General features: G+C 42.1%; 1 protein-coding gene across 19 annotated transcripts in view; it reads left to right on the plus strand.

Annotated features, from left to right (window-relative positions):
- Setd5 (SET domain containing 5) overlaps positions 1-17,149 on the plus strand; it is a 76,618-nt gene that overhangs the window by 56,515 nt on the left and 2,954 nt on the right. For 12 of the 19 annotated variants that reach the window (XM_090323788.1, XM_090323787.1, XM_090323795.1 and 9 more), the window contains 5 exons: positions 6,156-6,403; positions 10,751-10,807; positions 12,569-13,039; positions 14,760-15,055; positions 16,559-16,692. In XM_090323788.1, the coding sequence (XP_090179914.1) occupies positions 6,156-6,403; positions 10,751-10,807; positions 12,569-13,039; positions 14,760-15,055; positions 16,559-16,692 (1,206 nt within the window). The remainder of the gene's footprint in view (positions 1-6,155; positions 6,404-10,750; positions 10,808-12,568; positions 13,040-14,759; positions 15,056-16,558; positions 16,693-17,149) is intronic. The other 7 variants (XM_090323796.1, XM_090323799.1, XM_090323797.1 and 4 more) reach the window with 1 other exon arrangement.

The following is a 17,149-nucleotide window of genomic DNA, read 5'->3' on the forward strand; positions in this document are numbered from 1 at the left end:
CAGATAATAAAGTGAGATACTATAACAATATGAGATAACCAAGGGACAGCAAAGAAGATGAGAGACAATATAGTACATTAAGGGCAACAATCATTCATTATATGGCTTTTGTTTCAATATCCTGGAGGTCCTTTCAATTAGCTTCACATTATATGGGCTTATGTATCAAGATTTTGCTCTATTGCAGATCTCTGCTAGTAGAGCCCAAGGTTTCTACTGATTATGACGAATGAGGGAAACCATTGAGCCTAAGTTCCCTTGAGTCTGGCTTACTTCACTTAATATGATTTTTTTCTAAGTCTTTCCATTTCCTAACAAATGGGGCGATGTCATTCTTTCTGACAGCAGCATAGAATTCCATTGTGTACAAATACCACAACTTGTTGATCCACTCATCAACTGAGGGACATCTAGGTTGGTTCCATATCTTTGCTATGGTGAATAGTGCTGCAATGAACATTATTGTGCTAGTGGATTTAGTATGTCCTTGTTTCTGGATGGTTGGGTAAATGCCAAGTAGTGGAATTGCTGGGTCATAGGGGAGTTCTGTGTTTAGCCTTTTGAGGCACTGCCACACTGCTTTCCATAGTGGTTGAATGAGTTTGCACTCCCACCAACAGTGTAGTAGTGATCCCTCCTGGCCACATCCCCTCCAGCATCTGTTGTCATTCGTTTTCCTGATCCTGGCCATTCTAACTGGAGTGAGGTGGAATCTTAGAGTTGTTTTGATTTGCATTTCTTTTATGACCAGAGATGTTGAGCATTTCTTCATGTGTCTATAGGCCATTTTTGTTTCTTCTTCAGAGAAGACTCTCTTTAAGTCTTTGGCCCATTTTTTAATGGGATGGTTGTTACTTTGGAGGTTAGTTTTGGAGTGATTCAATTTTTTGAGTTGTTGATATATTTTAGATATGAGGCCTTTGTCCGTTGTTTGGTTGGTGAAGATCTTCTCCCACTCTGTAGGCTTCCTGATTAGTTTACTAGCTATGTCCTTTGCCATACAAAAGCTCTGCAGTTTAATGCAGTCCCACTTATCCAGCCTTTCTCTGATTTGTTGTGATTCTTGGTCCTTATTAAGAAAGTTTCTGCCTGTGCCCAGGAGGCCTAGTGTATCTCCTATTCCTTCTTGTAAAGTTTTCAGTGTGTCAGCTTTTACCTCCAGGTCTTTGATCCATTTGGAGTTAATTCTAGTGCAGGGTGACAAAGAAGGATCCAACTTTAGTTTTCTGCAGGTCCTTAACCATTTCGCCAGCACCACTTGTTGAAGAGGCTGTCTTTCTTCCATTCTATTTTTTTGGCTCCCTTGTCAAAGATTAGGTGGCCATAGGTCTGTGGTTTAATATCTGGGTCCTCAGTTCTATTCCATTGGCTGAAGTGCGATTTTAATGTTCATGAATTCCTTCAGTGTTTGTTTCTCCACTTATTGTAAATGATGGCTTGCTTCACTGAGTACAGTAGTTTGAGTTGGCAGTTGTAGTTCAGAGATTGAATTAGACCATTCCAGGCTTTCCTTGCATTCATAGTTTGTGGAGAAATCTGCAGGTATTCTCTCTTTCTACTGTCTTTGCTGCCTTAAAATTTGTGGTTGTTCTTGTCATTGGTTTAAGCCCAGAGTTTTCACAGCAGTGTGTCTAGAAGTAGGAATTCTGTATACATCTGTCCGATGGGTAAGATTTTCTTTCTTGAGGTTGGGAAGTTTTCTGTTAGTGTTTTGTTGAATAGTTACTCAATGCCTTTAGTTTTTAGATCTTCTCCCTCATCCATCCCAGTTGTGTGTAGAGTAATTCTTGCTGTCCCTTTGATATGTTCTTAGTATTGTATAGCAGTATAGCAGCTTTCCTCTGCTTTATCTCCTACTGCTGATATCCTCTTTTCAACTTCTTTTGTGTTCTTGTCTATGCTTTCAGCTGTGCTTGGTAGTAGGGAGACAGACCTTTTGTACTTCCTAGTTCTTTGTTGGTATTTTTTTCTCTTTAATAAAGTTTTTATGTGACAGGTGGCTCATGCTCTAATCCTAGCTACTCAGGAGGCTGAGATCTAAGGATCAAGGTTCAAAGCCAAGCCAGGCACAAAAGAACCTGAGAATCTCCAATTAACCTCTAGAAAATGGGAAGTGGGGCTCAGCTCAAGGGTAGGGCAGTAAGTAGCCTTGAGCTGAAGAGCTCAGGGCCAGCACCCAGATGGAATTCAAGCCCCTGGCCCACCAAAAAAAAGTTTTTATGATGTCTGTCTCCTTGTTAATATTGGCTATCATTTCCTCTGTTAAAATATTTAAAGTTTCTGTGTTCTTGTTCACATGGTCTTGGATGGTTCTGCATTTTCTTCATCATTTCCTCCTTGAATATTAGTAGTTCCTGGATCTGCTCTTTCATTTCATTGACCAATACTTTCATCATTGCTTTAATTATTGTTTTGTTTTTCTTCTCTTCTTTGCTCTCACTAAAGTTCTCCCCTACTTGTTAGTTTTTGAGAGTTATCTTGATTGTAAATTTCATGATTTTTTCCCAGTGGTTTCATGCGTCCATCTTCAGTCTTCAGGTTTGCAGAAGCCATAAGTTTAGATATTTAGTTTAGTTGTGAAGGGATGCAGTTTACTGGGTACCTGCTGAGTGTTGTGCCCACTGGTATCTCATGGAGCAAGGTACAGAGGTAATTAGTCCGTGCCAGGTGGTATGCCTGTGTCCTGTGCAGTGATACACGAGAAGTTCACTAGGGCACTGCCATTTGCTGTGCCCATTGGTGTCTCACACAAAAGGGCATGAACAGTGTGATGAGTCCCACTTGGCCACACTCCTGGCCCCAGCTTGTTCATTAAAAGAACTTTCTCCCAACTCTTCCCACGACCACCAATGAAAGTATAATTACTAATTAAAAGGTTGTGTAAAGCCAAGCATGGTGGTACATACCTGCATTTCCAGCCCTCAGGAAATGACAGTGAGTTCCTCACTATCCTGGGCTACATAGAGGAAGAGTGTGAGCGTGTGTGTGCGTGTGTGTGTGTGTGTGTGTGTGTGTGTGTGTGTGTGTGTGTTATAACTAATTTGATCCTTCTAGAAAGAGCAAGAGAAATGACTACAGAACCAATAAAGACCCATACTAGTGTAGCTGTATACAAAATAAAGCATTAAGGTAATATCAATGGAGAAGTTTCTTTCTTTTCTTTTCTTTTTTTGGTGGGTCATGGAGCTTGAACTTGGCCTAGGTGCTGCCCCTGAGTCCTTCAGCTCAGGCTATCCCCTGAGCCAAGCCCCACTTCCCATTTTCTAGAGGTTAATTGGAGATAGAAGTCTCAGTTTCTTTTGAGCCTGGGCTGGCTTTGGACCTTGATCCTCAGATCTCAGCCTCCTGAGTAGCTATGATTACAGGCATGAGCCACTGCTTCCTGAGAAACGTGTCCTGTTCTGAAGAGAAAGGGGAGAGCTAGAGAAAATAAGAGGTTAGAAAGGGAAAATTCAATCTAATTAACAGTATACAGTATCTCAGTGAAAAAGGCTGTAAATCAGGGCTTAAGTAGCAAAAGTGAATCTCCCAAATTACTCTTGAATTTCTTAAAACATCACAATCTCGAGGTTTTGTTTTGTTTTTGAAGGGTGGGGTGTTTTTGTTGGTGTACATATGACTAATGGTTATTGCACTTCATCAACATGAAAGTATATAACTAGAACAGACCTAACAGTTTTATAAAATGTTGATATTACCTGGCATTACCCAGCCTCTGCTACACAATGAGACCCTAAAATATGTTCTTATTGATGCTATATTTTATGCTAGATTCGCAGGCTTATTTTTAGGCATAAATCCAATGTACTGAAGAACCTAATAAAATAACTGATATTTTAAATAATTGGTGATAGGATGATGATCCTATAACAACTAATGATTTGCAAAGAAAATACTAGTTATTTGGTATGCAAATAGCAAAGCATAATTACTGCCATATGCTTGAAATGTCAGTACTTGAAACTTTTGGGCTAGACATTGTGACCAACACCTATAATCCCAGATAGTCCAAAAATGGAAGGTGGAGGATCATACTTCAAGGCCAGTTTGAACAAAAATACAAGATACTATCTGAAAAACATAAAGCAAAAGAACTGAGATAGGGGGCCAGGAGTTTGGCCTATGATAAAGTGCTTGCCTAGCATGCATAAGGACCCATGTGCAATCCCTCAGTACCACATATAGAAAAAGCCAGAAGTGGTGCTGTGGCTCAAGTGGTAGAGCTCTAGCCCTGAGAAAGCCCAAAGAGAGTGCTCAGACCCTGATTTCAAGCCCCAGGACTGGCAAAAAAATGAACTGAGATAGTGACAGAAAGCTCAGGCCCTGAGTTCACTTTTCTGTTCTATGTTCCCGGAAAGAACATCCTAGGGCCAGAGTTTGGCCTAGTGGTAGAGTGCTTGCCTAGCATACAGAGCCCTGGGTTCAGTTCCTCGATACCACATACACAGAAAAGGCCAGAAGTGGTGCTTTGGCTCATGTGGCAGACTGCTAGTCTTAAGCAAAACTGTCCCAGGACTGGCAAGAAGAAAAACAAAAGAATATCCTAATACTCTACAATGCTACTTCTACTTTTGAGTTAAAATCTCAATTAGTGTTAGTGGTACAGCTGAGTAGTGTTTGCTGTGGATTTAGGATAAGGTATTAGTCCTCTGCTTTCAATTCCTAGCACCACAAAAAATATATAAATAAAATTTAAAATGAAAATTTAAACCTCTAATAATATAAAAGCAGGTTGGTGTTTTTGTACTCTTTTGTAAAATGGCATAGTTAACTATAAGTGATAGAGTGCTATAGGCTTAAGCAAAAGTGCTTAGGGACAGCATTCAGGCCCTGAGTATCTGAGTTGATTGCAAACCAGAGATCTTCTTATTTTAGCCTCCAGATTAGCTGGATTATAGGCATGAGCCACCTAGGCCAGACTATTGCTAATATTGTTTAGCAACAATATCATTATTTAGGTACTCCTTATAAGTGAATAAAAATACTAACATTGGTCGAATGTAGTGTAATATGTAAGCAGGCAGTTCATATAAGATTCAATACATACATATACATAGCTTGGTACTAGTAGTTTACTCCTGTAATCCTGTCAGGAGGCTGAGATCCAAGTTCCAAAGCCTGCCCAGACTTATCTCCAATTAACCAGCAAAAAAATTGGAAATAAATGTGAAACCGGACAAGAGCATGAGGCTCTGAGTTCAAGCCCCACTACCAATGTGTGCGCGCACACACACACATACACAAACAAAAGAGAATACATTCATGATCAATAAGCATGTGTAAGCCTTTTTTGTTGTTGTTTTTGGCCAGGCCTAGGGCTTGAGCTCAGGCCTGGGCACTGTCCTTGGGCTAGTGCTCTACCACTTGAGCCACAGTACCACTTCCAGCTTTTCTTTGTATGTAGTACCAAGGAATCTATCCCCAGTCTTTGTGCATGCTAGACAAGTACTTTACCACTAGGCAAAACTCACAGTCCCATGTGTAAAAGGTGATTATGCTGGGCGCTGGTGGCTCACACCTGTAATCCTTGCTACCTAGGGGGCTGAGATCCGACCACCGTGGTTCAAAGCCAGCCCAGGCAAGAAGTCTGTAAGATTCTTATCTCTGGCACTGTGGCTCAAGTAAAAGTGCTAGTCTTGAGCTAAAGAGAGCTATGTGAAATATCATCCACATATATTGCTTTTTGGGTCACAGTTTTCACTATGCTCTAGTGATGATGAACTTTACTATTTAATTGATAATGATTATGTACTGTAGAGTCTTCTTTTAACCTAGAAAGGATGGTAGTGGATTTGTTTAAATTAAATCATATTAGCAGTGTTTTTCTTTGAAAGTGTTACGGCTTTGTCTGCCCAGGCTGGTTTCAAACTTTGATCCCCACATCTTGGCCTCCTAGGTAACTAGGACTGCAGGCCCCATTCAGAAGTTTATAGTTGGCTCTTAAATAGAGTATCTTCTTAGGTGTCAGTTACTAAGGTTGACAGATTCATTTGGAGTTTCTCTGAGACATAGTGCTTTGAGAATTATTTTCAGTGTAGTAATTAATTTCTGCTATCTTTTGGTTTGACTGGAAATGATGTTAGCGATTTAATGGTTTTAATGAAGCCTTCCATTTATCTGTGATTCAACTCTCATTCAACATTTATATTTCCCAGATTTGTTGAGCCCATTAAAGAAATGGAAGTCTCGCTATTTGATGGAGCAGAATGTCACCAAGTTACTTCGGCCTTTGTCTCCGGTCACACCACCACCTCCCAGTTCAGGTTCCAAGAGCCCCCAGCTGACCACCCCTGGCCAAAATCATCCAGGAGAAGAAGAGTGTCGAAATGGATACAGCCTCATGTTCTCGCCAGTCACGTCCCTTACTACTGCTAGTCGCTGCAACACTCCTCTGCAGTTTGAGGTGATTTGGGTGTGTTGTTAGGAGTGCCAGATATCAAAGTTATTGTTTGTACCTCTTCATCTCAAATACAGTACCATTTCAGTGTCCCTTAACTGTCTTCCTTTCTCATCTCACCACAAGAGCAGGAAACTTCAAAGTCAGCGTGGCCTCTTCACCTATTAACCTTCCATCTTGGCAAGCCCCATACTTCCCAGATTAGGAGCAGTCATCTGTCTTTGGCATCCAGTCATTCCCTATGTGTCCTTAATTTTAGGTAGTAAACGTGCTGAATTTTTCATGTTTAATGACATCTTGGTCAAAAGAGGCTTCTAGGTACCTATAGGTACCCATTAGTGACACCAGCCTGGCAGCCCAGAGTGTATCTTTTCTGTGTCTAGGCCTTTAAATGAGTAGGGTATCTTTCCCAGATTATTTGGTATTTTTATTGTGGCCTCAGGGAACAGAAATTTAGCATTGTCAAGGTACTTAGGATGAATGTGGGATTTTTTTGTTTGCTTGTTTGTTTTCCTCATGTTAGGAATGAGAAGTCTGTGAGTATTTAGCAAGACAAACTATCATTGTTTGGATTGTTAGCACTTGTCACTTTAATATTTAAGTTTGGGGACAGGTTTTAATATAATCCATGTGTATTAACCAATTTATTCAGTCAATTGCAGCAGCATCTATTATCTAAGTTATTATGAGGCTAGCCTTGACCAAAAAAGAAATCTGGCAATATCTCATCATGACAAAAGACTGGGAAAAATGTCATGCTCCCAAATCTCAGCAATGCAAAGAAGCCCAAACAAGAGTATCATAGTACAGGCTTGACCCATGCATAAAACAAGACCTTATCTTGAAAAAATAACACAAAAGGAGCTGGGAGGGCTGGGAGCATGACCTAGTAGTAGATTGCTTGCCTAGCATGCAGGGAACTCTGGGTCCAATTCTTGGGTACCATAGACACAGAAAAGGCCAAAAGTGGTTGGTGCTGTGACTCAAATTAGTAGAATGGTAACCTCAAGCAAAAAAAAAAAAAAAAAAAAAAAATGCTCATGGACAATGCTCAGACCCTGAGTTCAAAAGAAAAAAGAAAACTAGATTTTTTTTTCTGAGTAAGAAAGGAAACAAGGCCAGGAGTTTGCCCTGGTGGTAGAGTGCTTGCCTAGCGTGTACAAAGACCCGGGTTCCATTCCTTGGTACCACATACATAGAAAAAATCCAGAAGTGGTGCTGAGGTTCCAGTCATAGAGCTCTAGCCTTGAGAAAGTCCGAGGACAGTGCTCAGGACCTGAGCTCAAGCCCAGGACTAGCCAAACAAGAAAAAGAGGAAGATGAAAGGAAACAAAAAACAGTGCTGAGAGCATAATTCTAGACATACAAACTTGATTTTGGAGCAGACTTCTTTCTGCATGGAAAAACAACCTTCTGGTACCTAGGAAAATTATTAAGGTGTTACACAGAGAGGTTGCCTCTCAACTTAGTAATGAGGACAGTGTCACCCTTCCTTCACTTTTCACATTTTCCCCTCCCATACCTATCTACTGTGGTATTTTTAGCCAAATACTATACCAACTAATTCAGACCTTTCTAACTTTGACTTTTCAGTTAGCAACTCAAGTGTGTTTTTTGTTGGCACTAGTTTTTTGTTGTTGTTCTTGTTTGTTTTTTTGTCATGGGGCTCGAACTCCGGGCCTGGACACAGTTTCTGAGTTTTTTGCCCAAGGCTAGGGCTCTACCACTTTGGGCCACAGCTCCACTTCTAGTCTTTGAGTAGTTAGTTAATTGGAGATTAGACTCTTGGAGACTTTGCTTTCTGGGTTGGCATCAAACCTCGATTCTCAGATGTCAACCTTCTGAATAGCTAGGATTACAGGTATGAGCCACCAGCACCTGGCAACAATTCAAGTTTTATAAAGTAAGATATCATAAGACTCATGTCTGCATAGAAAGCAATCAAATTATATGAATAGAATTACATACTTGACCAAGGCAAGTTTCTTGTTTGTTTGTTTGTTTGCCAGTCCTGGGCTTGAATTCAGGGACTAGGCACTCTCCTTGAGCACTTTTGCTCAAGGTTATTGCTCTGCCACTTGAGCCACAATACCATTTGGCATTTTCTCTGTATGTGGTACTGAGGAATTGAACCCCGGGCTTCCAAAGCATGCTAGGCAAGCATTCTACTCTGGCTACACTCCTGGCCCCCCATGGCAAGTTTTATTTCTGTGAAATTACTTAAGCTAGAAGCTGAATCTTATTCAAAAACAAGCTAGTTTAGGACTTGGCACTTTTTTTGTGGGGGGGGGGTGTGGGGCTAGACCTATGGACCTGGAGATGAGAGTCCCACGGACTTTCATGCCCAGGCTGGCTTTGAACCTCTAGCCTCATATCTCCTCGAGCCTCCTGAGTAGCTGGGATTACAGGCATGAACCACCAGTGCTCAAACACATTTCCATTTCCTGTAGCCTTTTGATTAACTTTGAAATACCATGGTTTTTGTTGTTGTTTTTTAAACTGTCATTGTAATGACGATCTAAACACATTAATAGAATGCCTGGTGGGGAAGAAATCTATTATTCTTGTGATTTAAGGAAATGTGACCTTTTTCATCTAATGAACCAATCTCACCTCTTCCTTATCACCATTCTGATAGCCACACTTTTTCCTATATTCCAGTGTAGAAAGATTGATAGCGAGCCCTTTTTCTGTCAAATTCGTAGCTCAGAGAAATATCAAAAGGGTGTCAGAAGTAAATATCAACCTCATTTGGGAAAGTTTTTTGTTTTTTGTTGGTCATAGGGTTTGAACTCTAGACTTTGGCACTATTCCTGAGCTCTTGAGCTCAAGGCTAACGCTCTACCACTTGATCCACAGCGCCTCTTCTGGTTTTTGGTAGTTAACTGGAGATGAGTCTAACAGACTTTCTTGTGCCTGAGCTATCTTTGAACCACAATCCTCAGATCTCAGACTTTTTTTTTTTTTGTCTGTCTGTCTGTCATGGAGCTTCATCTCTGGCCCTGCACACTGTCCCTGAGCTCTTCAACGCTCATGGCTACCACCCTACCCCTTGAGCCACAGCCCTACTTCCCATTTTCTAGTGGTTAACTGGAGATAAAGAATCTAGTGCCCGGGCTGGCTTTGAACCTCGATCCTCAGCTCTCAGCCTCCTGAGTAAGTAGGATTACAAGCGTGAGCCACTGCACTCAGCTCCCATGAACTTTTTTTTTTTTTTTTTTTGAGCATAAAGCATTTAGAATATTGAGACATCTTCATGGTTAAGGAAAGGGAGTAGATGGAGGAAAGCAGAACCTTCTGCAGGGGAAAGCATCTAGAAGAGGAAAATATAACGCTGATCAAGCAGACCTGGTTAACTCTCCTTTTCACCAGCATAACGCTTCCTTTTCTCTCTGCACTAAATTCCATATCCAGCTCTGACGCATACAAAGCATGAAGCAAGCCCCTTTCTCTTATTCTGCGGAAGCAGTCCATTAATCCTACCACAACATGTCTGCCACCAGACAACAGTTGCTTGCTTGTTCTACGCATTTGGAATCTTGCCCTTTCCTCAGCCCTTTTCACTTTCTTCACGTGTTGTCATTTGGATCTCCCCATGAAGAGATCATTATTTGTTAGGGAAATGTTATCTCAGTAAAGTTCTAGTCCCTGTAGGCCTGAGGGACTCTCAAGTGTATATACACATGTTTCTTTTTGTTGTTGTTTACTTATGTTCCCAACAGTGTATGTTAATCAAAAAAACCATGAAAGAAGTGCTCCAGTCCAGTTACATTATGCCAAAAGTCACATCCAGCATGTAAATATGGATTCTCTGGTTCAGACCTTCTGTAACTGACCAAAGAAGGTTCTGGCCATCTCCTTCACTTTGTCAGTCCCCCAGCACGCTGAGTTATCTTCCAGAATAACAGTAATGGGCTGAAGCATGTAAGAGAGTGAAGACTCGCTGACCAGCAGAAGGGATGTAAAGTGAAGGGTTCTTACAAAAAGGAATAAGGGGAAGGTTAGCCCCCAATAATAAATACTGTAGGTTGCTAAATTTTCATCTGAAAATAAGGAAATAGGACACTAAGCTTTCACCTAACTTTTCCTGGTTTATGCTTGAGATGTTTACTTACAGCATGCAATATAACCAGTTTAACCGAAAATGCTTTCAAGACAATCAGGAAGCATTTTAACAAGTCATTCTGTCCACTGAGATGAGTTCGCAGTTACACGTTTCCCCTATGCATTCTTAATCCAACCCACCAACAAAAGTTGTGGCTCACATCTCTGCTTGCTTTTATTTTTTTGTTTGTTTTGTTTTGCTTCTTAACTTGGAGTGGATGAATAACAAGATGCTTTTCCCTCCTCTAGAACATATCCTCCCCTGAGAGTTCCCCTGCGCATAGGCCCGAGTCCCTGTCACCCGAGGTAGTTATCACACCATCTCAATCACACTTGGAGGCTGAGTGTGCGTGAGTGTGTGGGAGGGTTGGGGCTCTGAGTGAATCGGGTCACGGGCTGGAGGGCGGCCAACTAGTCACTGAACTTTGAACAAATCTTCCTGTGTAACACTCGATTATGGACTAAGAAAGAGGAAATACATAGCTGTGTGTATATGATGGGGCTTGTTTCTGTTCACTGGGGAAGGGGTGGCTGAAGAGTTCTATGAAAGGAGGAATAGGATCTAGAAGTCAAGCTTAAAAGCTGTTAAATCTGTGACTGTCTTTAACAAATAAGGAAAGGTGATTAAGTATTGGGTAGAAGCTATCATCTAGTATTAATTGGGTAGCTTACATTGGAAGAGCTGGGCAGGGACTCATGCCTTGTTTCAGGGTTCATATGACAACTGTATAACTGATATTTTGACTTTGGTTGATAGATAGATTGACCCTCTTCATGAAAACAAATCATTCTACCTCACAGCTTTCCTGTATTTCCACTTCTTCATAGGTCTGACATACAGGGAAATTAAATCAGTCTGTGGCTTTTTTGTCATACTTCTCCCTCTCTGTTCTGCAGTGGCTTGTTCTCCTGGAAATATCAGCCAAGTACTACTGCTGTGGAAATGCTAAATTCACACTTAAGCCCTATGATCTGAATAAATAAATGGAATTTTTTCCCTCTTGAAGAGAATGTTATAGTCTCCTTACTCTTCAGAAATCAACTGAACTTTAACCCCACTCACTTCTGATTTTAAATACATATGTGTGTCTATATATGTGTGTGTGTGTGTATGTGTATATATATGTACAATATATGACTAAAGTCCATGAGGATTAACCAAATTTCCTAGCAAAAGGATTTTATAAATTACTGTGACATGAACTGTAAGGATTGCTATTCCTTCTAGTAGCTTACTAGAGATTTTCTAATCTTACTAGGAAAGTAAGGTTCATTTTCTTCTCTGCATCAGTCGATTGAAATGGTATGGTATTTGGGTTTCTGGTACCAGTTTTATAGTCTAGCTACAACTGTCCTAGTGGTGGAATAATCTCAGTTTATCTTGTCATGATAACCAAATTGTAGGTGGAGTTCTAGTTTTGCAACATTTCAGCATTTCACATGCTCTTTAGTGATGGGCATTAGTAATCTTGTATGTTGGTATGCATGAGAGGATATAGAGATTTGAATTGCCAGAAAGTTGTGTGAGAAACCCACCTAATTCACAGTGGAAGTGAGTGAAGAACTGGTTGGTTGGTGTCTTTAACACTATTCTCCTTCACTGAACCAGTAACAAGTACTTGCTTTTTCATCTACTTTCTCGTTTTTTCTGTCCTTTTTCTCTCCCACCTTCCATCAGTATTAACCTGGAAATGATTTCAGAAGCCAGTTATCTTTAGACCCTTGTATATTGTGCATGGGGCTCAGGTAAATCCCTGATATACCACCACCACCCCCTTAGTGTAGGTGCAAGGTGACTCAGCCTGGTGAAAGGCCAAGCCAGCAAAATAGTCACCAAATTCTGACTCCCCAATATTCTTATCCAGAAAGACTTTAGAGCATTTTGGGAAATCTGCCAGGATTTATATACACTGTTGCATTGGGACTTTTTGCAGATATTAATGACTTTCCTATTTCCATTCCTTTTACCTTTCCTTGTTTACCTGTGCCTCTCTTGCCCCTCCCGTTTTCTCCTCTGACTTCTTCCTTTTTCCCTGCCCCTTGTCTCCCTTGATTTTTATTCTTCAGCTTTGCCACCGGAAAGACCTGGATTTGACAAAAGTAGGATATCATGACTCCAACACTAACAGCTGTGCTGAGAGACCTTCCCTGTTTAACTCAGGTCATTCTGACCTGGCCCCTCATCCCTCTCTTGGGCCCACCCCAGAGACTGGCTTCCCAAGTAGGAGTGGAGATGGACCTCAAAGTCTTGTGAAAAACTCAGACCAGGCATTTCGGACAGAGTTCAACTTGATGTATGCCTATTCCCCTTTGAACGCTATGCCTCGAGCAGATGGATTATATAGAGGGTCTCCTCTAGTAGGGGATAGGAAACCTTTGCATTTGGATGGGGGATATTGTTCCCCTGCAGAAGGATTTTCTAGCAGATATGAGCATGGCTTTATGAAAGACCTCTCTCGTGGATCCATGTCACCTGGTGGTGAACGTGCCTGTGATGGAGTTCCATCTGCCCCCCAGAACCCACCACAAAGGAAAAAGGTAAGTGTTTCTGTACCATGGATCCCCTATTGAAGAACATTAACCCAGTAAGAGTTCCAGATGTGTGCTCAACACTGTTCTCAGATAACACCTTAGTCTCTGCTATGTGCAATGAGAATCAAGACTGTTTTAGTAGAGTGGGTTTAGTGGGTTTCGTAAATAGCTATGAGGGCAAAGATGTGCCTCTGTGTTAGACATCTTATACAGCATGCTTAAAGTCTTGGGTTCAAGTCCTAGCACTGTAAAGAAGAGAAAGAGAAGAAATCACCAGCCAGGCATAAAGTGGGTTGAAGCTGGGTCCAGTGGCTCACACCTACAATCCTAGCTACTTAGGCTGAGATCTGAGGATCGTGATTCAGAGGCAGCCTGGGCACTAATTTCTGTGAGACTCTTATGTCCAGTTAACCACTAAAAAACTGGAAATGTCACTGTGGCTCAAGTGGTAGAGCACTAGCCTTGAGTTAAAGAGCTTGGGGACAGTGCTCAGGCCCAGAGTTCAAGTCCCACTGTCAACAACAAAAACAAAAACCCCTAATACCTCCCTCCTCCCCTCCCCCCAGACTCCTTATCAATGAACCACTTAAAAACTGGAAGTAGAACTGTGGTTCAAAGTCATTTGCCTTTAACAGAAAAGCTCAAGGACAGCATGCAGGCCCTGAGTTCTGAGTTGAAGTCCCATGACCAATAACAACAAAAAATGTGGGGCAGCCTGGCACTGGTAACTCATGCCTATAATCCTAATTAGTTTCTCAGAAAGACATGGTTCAAAGCCAGCCCACGCAAGAAAGTCCATAGGATTCTTTTATTCTTTTTTTTTTTTTTTTTTTTTTGCCAGTCCTGGGCTTGAGCTCAGGGCCTGAGCACTGTCCTTGGACTTTCTCAAGGCTAGAGCTCTACCACTGGAGCCTCAGCACCATTTTCTGACTTTTTTTTTCTATGTATGTGGTACTGAGGAATCGAACCCGGGTCTTCGTGCATGCTAGGCAAGCACTTTAACCACTAGGCCAAACTCCCGGCCCAGTCCATAGGATTCTTATCTCCAGTTAGCCACCGAAAATCCAGAAGTAGAACTGTGGCTCAGGTGATAGAGCATTAGCCTTGAGCACAAAAGCTTGGGGATAGCCTCAGGCCTTCAGTTCAAGGCCCAGGACATAGCATTTTGTCCTGTAATGTAAGGAAATAAGTCATTAATTGCAGTGGTGATAGAGTTCTGAAAGTTGTTTCCACATGCTAAGAACCATTTAGCATCCTGACCTGGGCAGAAATCAAGCAGCTAGCAAATGGGGCTGAGTATATAGTACAATAGAGAGTTCATCTGTGACCCTTTACTGGGTAGGTAGTAGGGGCACAGTGTGGTGTAAACAGGTGAGAATGATTATTGTGCCTAGTGAAAGGAGAGGGGATACAAGAGGAAAGTACATTATGAAACAGGCCAAGTCTGGCCTTGCAGAGCTTGCTAATTAACAGACTTCTAAGTTTTCCTGCCCTGGAAATCACCAAGTCCCAAAATGGGTTGGGGGAGGGGGGTGTTCATGGTTGTTTTGAAACATCTCTAGGGCTGCCCTAGAAATGAACCTTGGAGGGTCTACATAATGATGTCTTAAATCCCAGCACTTGGGTGCAGAGAGCAGAAAGCCTTTCATTTTATACCAAAGTGCTTTCCATTACCACTGACCCGCTAGTGCTGTCCAGCTAGAATACTGTTTCTTTTCCTTTCTAGGTGTCCCTGCTGGAGTACCGCAAACGGAAACAAGAAGCCAAGGAGAATTCTGGTGGGGGCAGTGACTCGGCCCAGAACAAAAGCAAGTCAACAGGAGCTGGGCAGGGCAGCAGTAACTCTGTTTCTGACACTGGTGCCCATGGTGCTGAGGGATCCTCGGCTCGAGCCCCATCCTCCCCTCACAGAAAGTTTTCCCCGTCTCATTCCTCTATGTCACACTCGGAGGCAGTAAGCCCATCAGATTCCAGGGGCACTTCATCTCACTGCAGACCTCAAGAGAATATCAGCAGTAGGTGGTAAGTTTATGTTAAGTTCAAGAAGGCTTGTAATGTATGACAACTAACCTGCGAGACGAGGCAACAGTGTAGGCTATCCTTAGCTGACTTAATAGTACTTGCCACATCTAGCAGGCCTGAAGTTCAGACAACATAGTTGCAACTCTCCAGCGGCTATTATATTTGGTAGACACTCAAACTGCCTCTCTGGGCTAGAGGTATGGGGTCAGTGATAAATTGGCTGCCTGAAACTACCTCATCAGAAGTCTAACCTAAAGTTTTACTTGAATTGGCAACAGATTTCTCTGTTCAGTGCACAAGCATTAACATAGTGATAACGACAAGTCTTCAAGGGCTTGTATGATTTAGCAGACATAAAAATAGTACTAGTAACGAGGGCCACAATGGTCTGTCATCCTATCACTCAGAAGGCTGAGATCTGAGGATCATGGTTCAAAGCCAACCCAGGCACTAAAAACTGAGACTTGGGCTGGGAGTTTGGCCTAGTGGTAGAGTGCTTGCCTACCATGCACAAAGACCCAGGTTGGATTTCTCAGTACCACATACATAGAAAAGCCAAAAATGGTGCTGTGACTAAAGTAGTAGAGTGCTATTCTTGAGGAAAGCCCAAGGACCGTGTTCAGGTCCTGAGTTCAAGCCCCAGGACTGGCAAAAAAAAAAATCCATGAGACTCATATCTCCAATTAGCCACTAGAAAACTGGAAATGATTCAAGGGGTAAGGCGATAGCCTTGAGCTGAAAATGCTCAGGGACAGCACCTAGGCCCAGAGTCCAAGCCCCATGACCCACAAAAAAACATAGTACTAGTACCAGATGAGTAAAACATACAGTGATCTTGAACTGAAATTGAGTCTTGGGAAAAAGAGACATGGCTCAGATTATATTCACTAATCTAGGAAATGTTTATCTAGCATGCCATTTTACAGACAAGATTTAACATTTCCATGTGGTTAGCCTTGAGGAAAAAAGCTAAGTGATAGTGTGAGATCTTGACTTCAAACTCTGGTGCCAAAAAAAAAAAATTGAAATTAACTTTGAGAGGGACAGGACTGGAGTTTTCAGTCAGAAGGAAATTCTAGGCAGAGACCCTGCATTTGAACTATGCTTTTAGCCTAAAACTAACGTGTGTGTGCATGTGCATGTCTACATGCGTGTATGCACTTGCCAGTCTAGGACTTAGTCAGAGCTTGGGCACTTGTCCCTATACCTTTGTGCTCAAGGCTAACCACAACCTCACTTCTGGATTTCTTGGTAGTTAATTGGAGTTAAGAGTCTCAGGTTTTTCTGTTGGGGCGACCTTTCAGCCATGATGCTCAGGTCTCAGCCTCCTGAATGGCTAAGGTTATAGCTTGAGCCACTAGGCCCTGCACCAATGCCTGGCTTTAAAGATCCTGAAGAATACAGTGTTTGAGAATGTCTTAAGAGCATTTTTGTCAATCCTTCCTTTGTTTCATACTCTTAGCTCTTCAGTCCTGTTAAACTTGTAACCTGGTATCTTTACAGGATGGTCCCCACATCAGTAGAACGACTCCGAGAAGGAGGAAGTATCCCAAAGGTTCTCCGAAGCAGTGTGAGAGTGGCCCAAAAGGGAGAACCTTCCCCCACATGGGAGAGTAGCATCACCGAGAAAGACTCAGGTAAGCACATGGCCTTCCGACAAGCAGGGCTGGGGACACATGAGCTAGGGCTGCATGACGCATCAAATGCTGAGATAAGGTGAGTCCGTTTCTGATGCACTTGGGCTTTTCTGTATGCTAGGTTCCAGCTCAGTGTTGCTCATTAAGGCTACAAAATAAGATACGGCATTGCTTGCTCTTTGTCTGCTCTTTTTCCCCAAGGGATACCTTTCTATAACTACCATCTCTCCCAAGTCCTGGAACTCCACCTTGAAGGATGAAGAGAAAGAAGGAAAGGAAAATGAGATCAGGCATTTAAAACATAGCATATTTTTAACCACTCCTTTTACCCTCCTGGCATGCTGCATTCACTCAATTTGTCACAAAGAGAGCAGCATGGGTTGGTGATGGCACTGGTCATTTGAATGAACAAGGGCTATTTCTTGTTCTGAGAAGCCAGGTTGATTTTATGATACCT

The sequence above is a fragment of the Megascapheus bottae genome, chromosome 33, assembly GCF_031878675.1.
Source record: "Megascapheus bottae isolate mThoBot1 chromosome 33, mThoBot2.hap1, whole genome shotgun sequence".
NCBI classification, from domain to species: domain Eukaryota; kingdom Metazoa; phylum Chordata; class Mammalia; order Rodentia; family Geomyidae; genus Megascapheus; species Megascapheus bottae.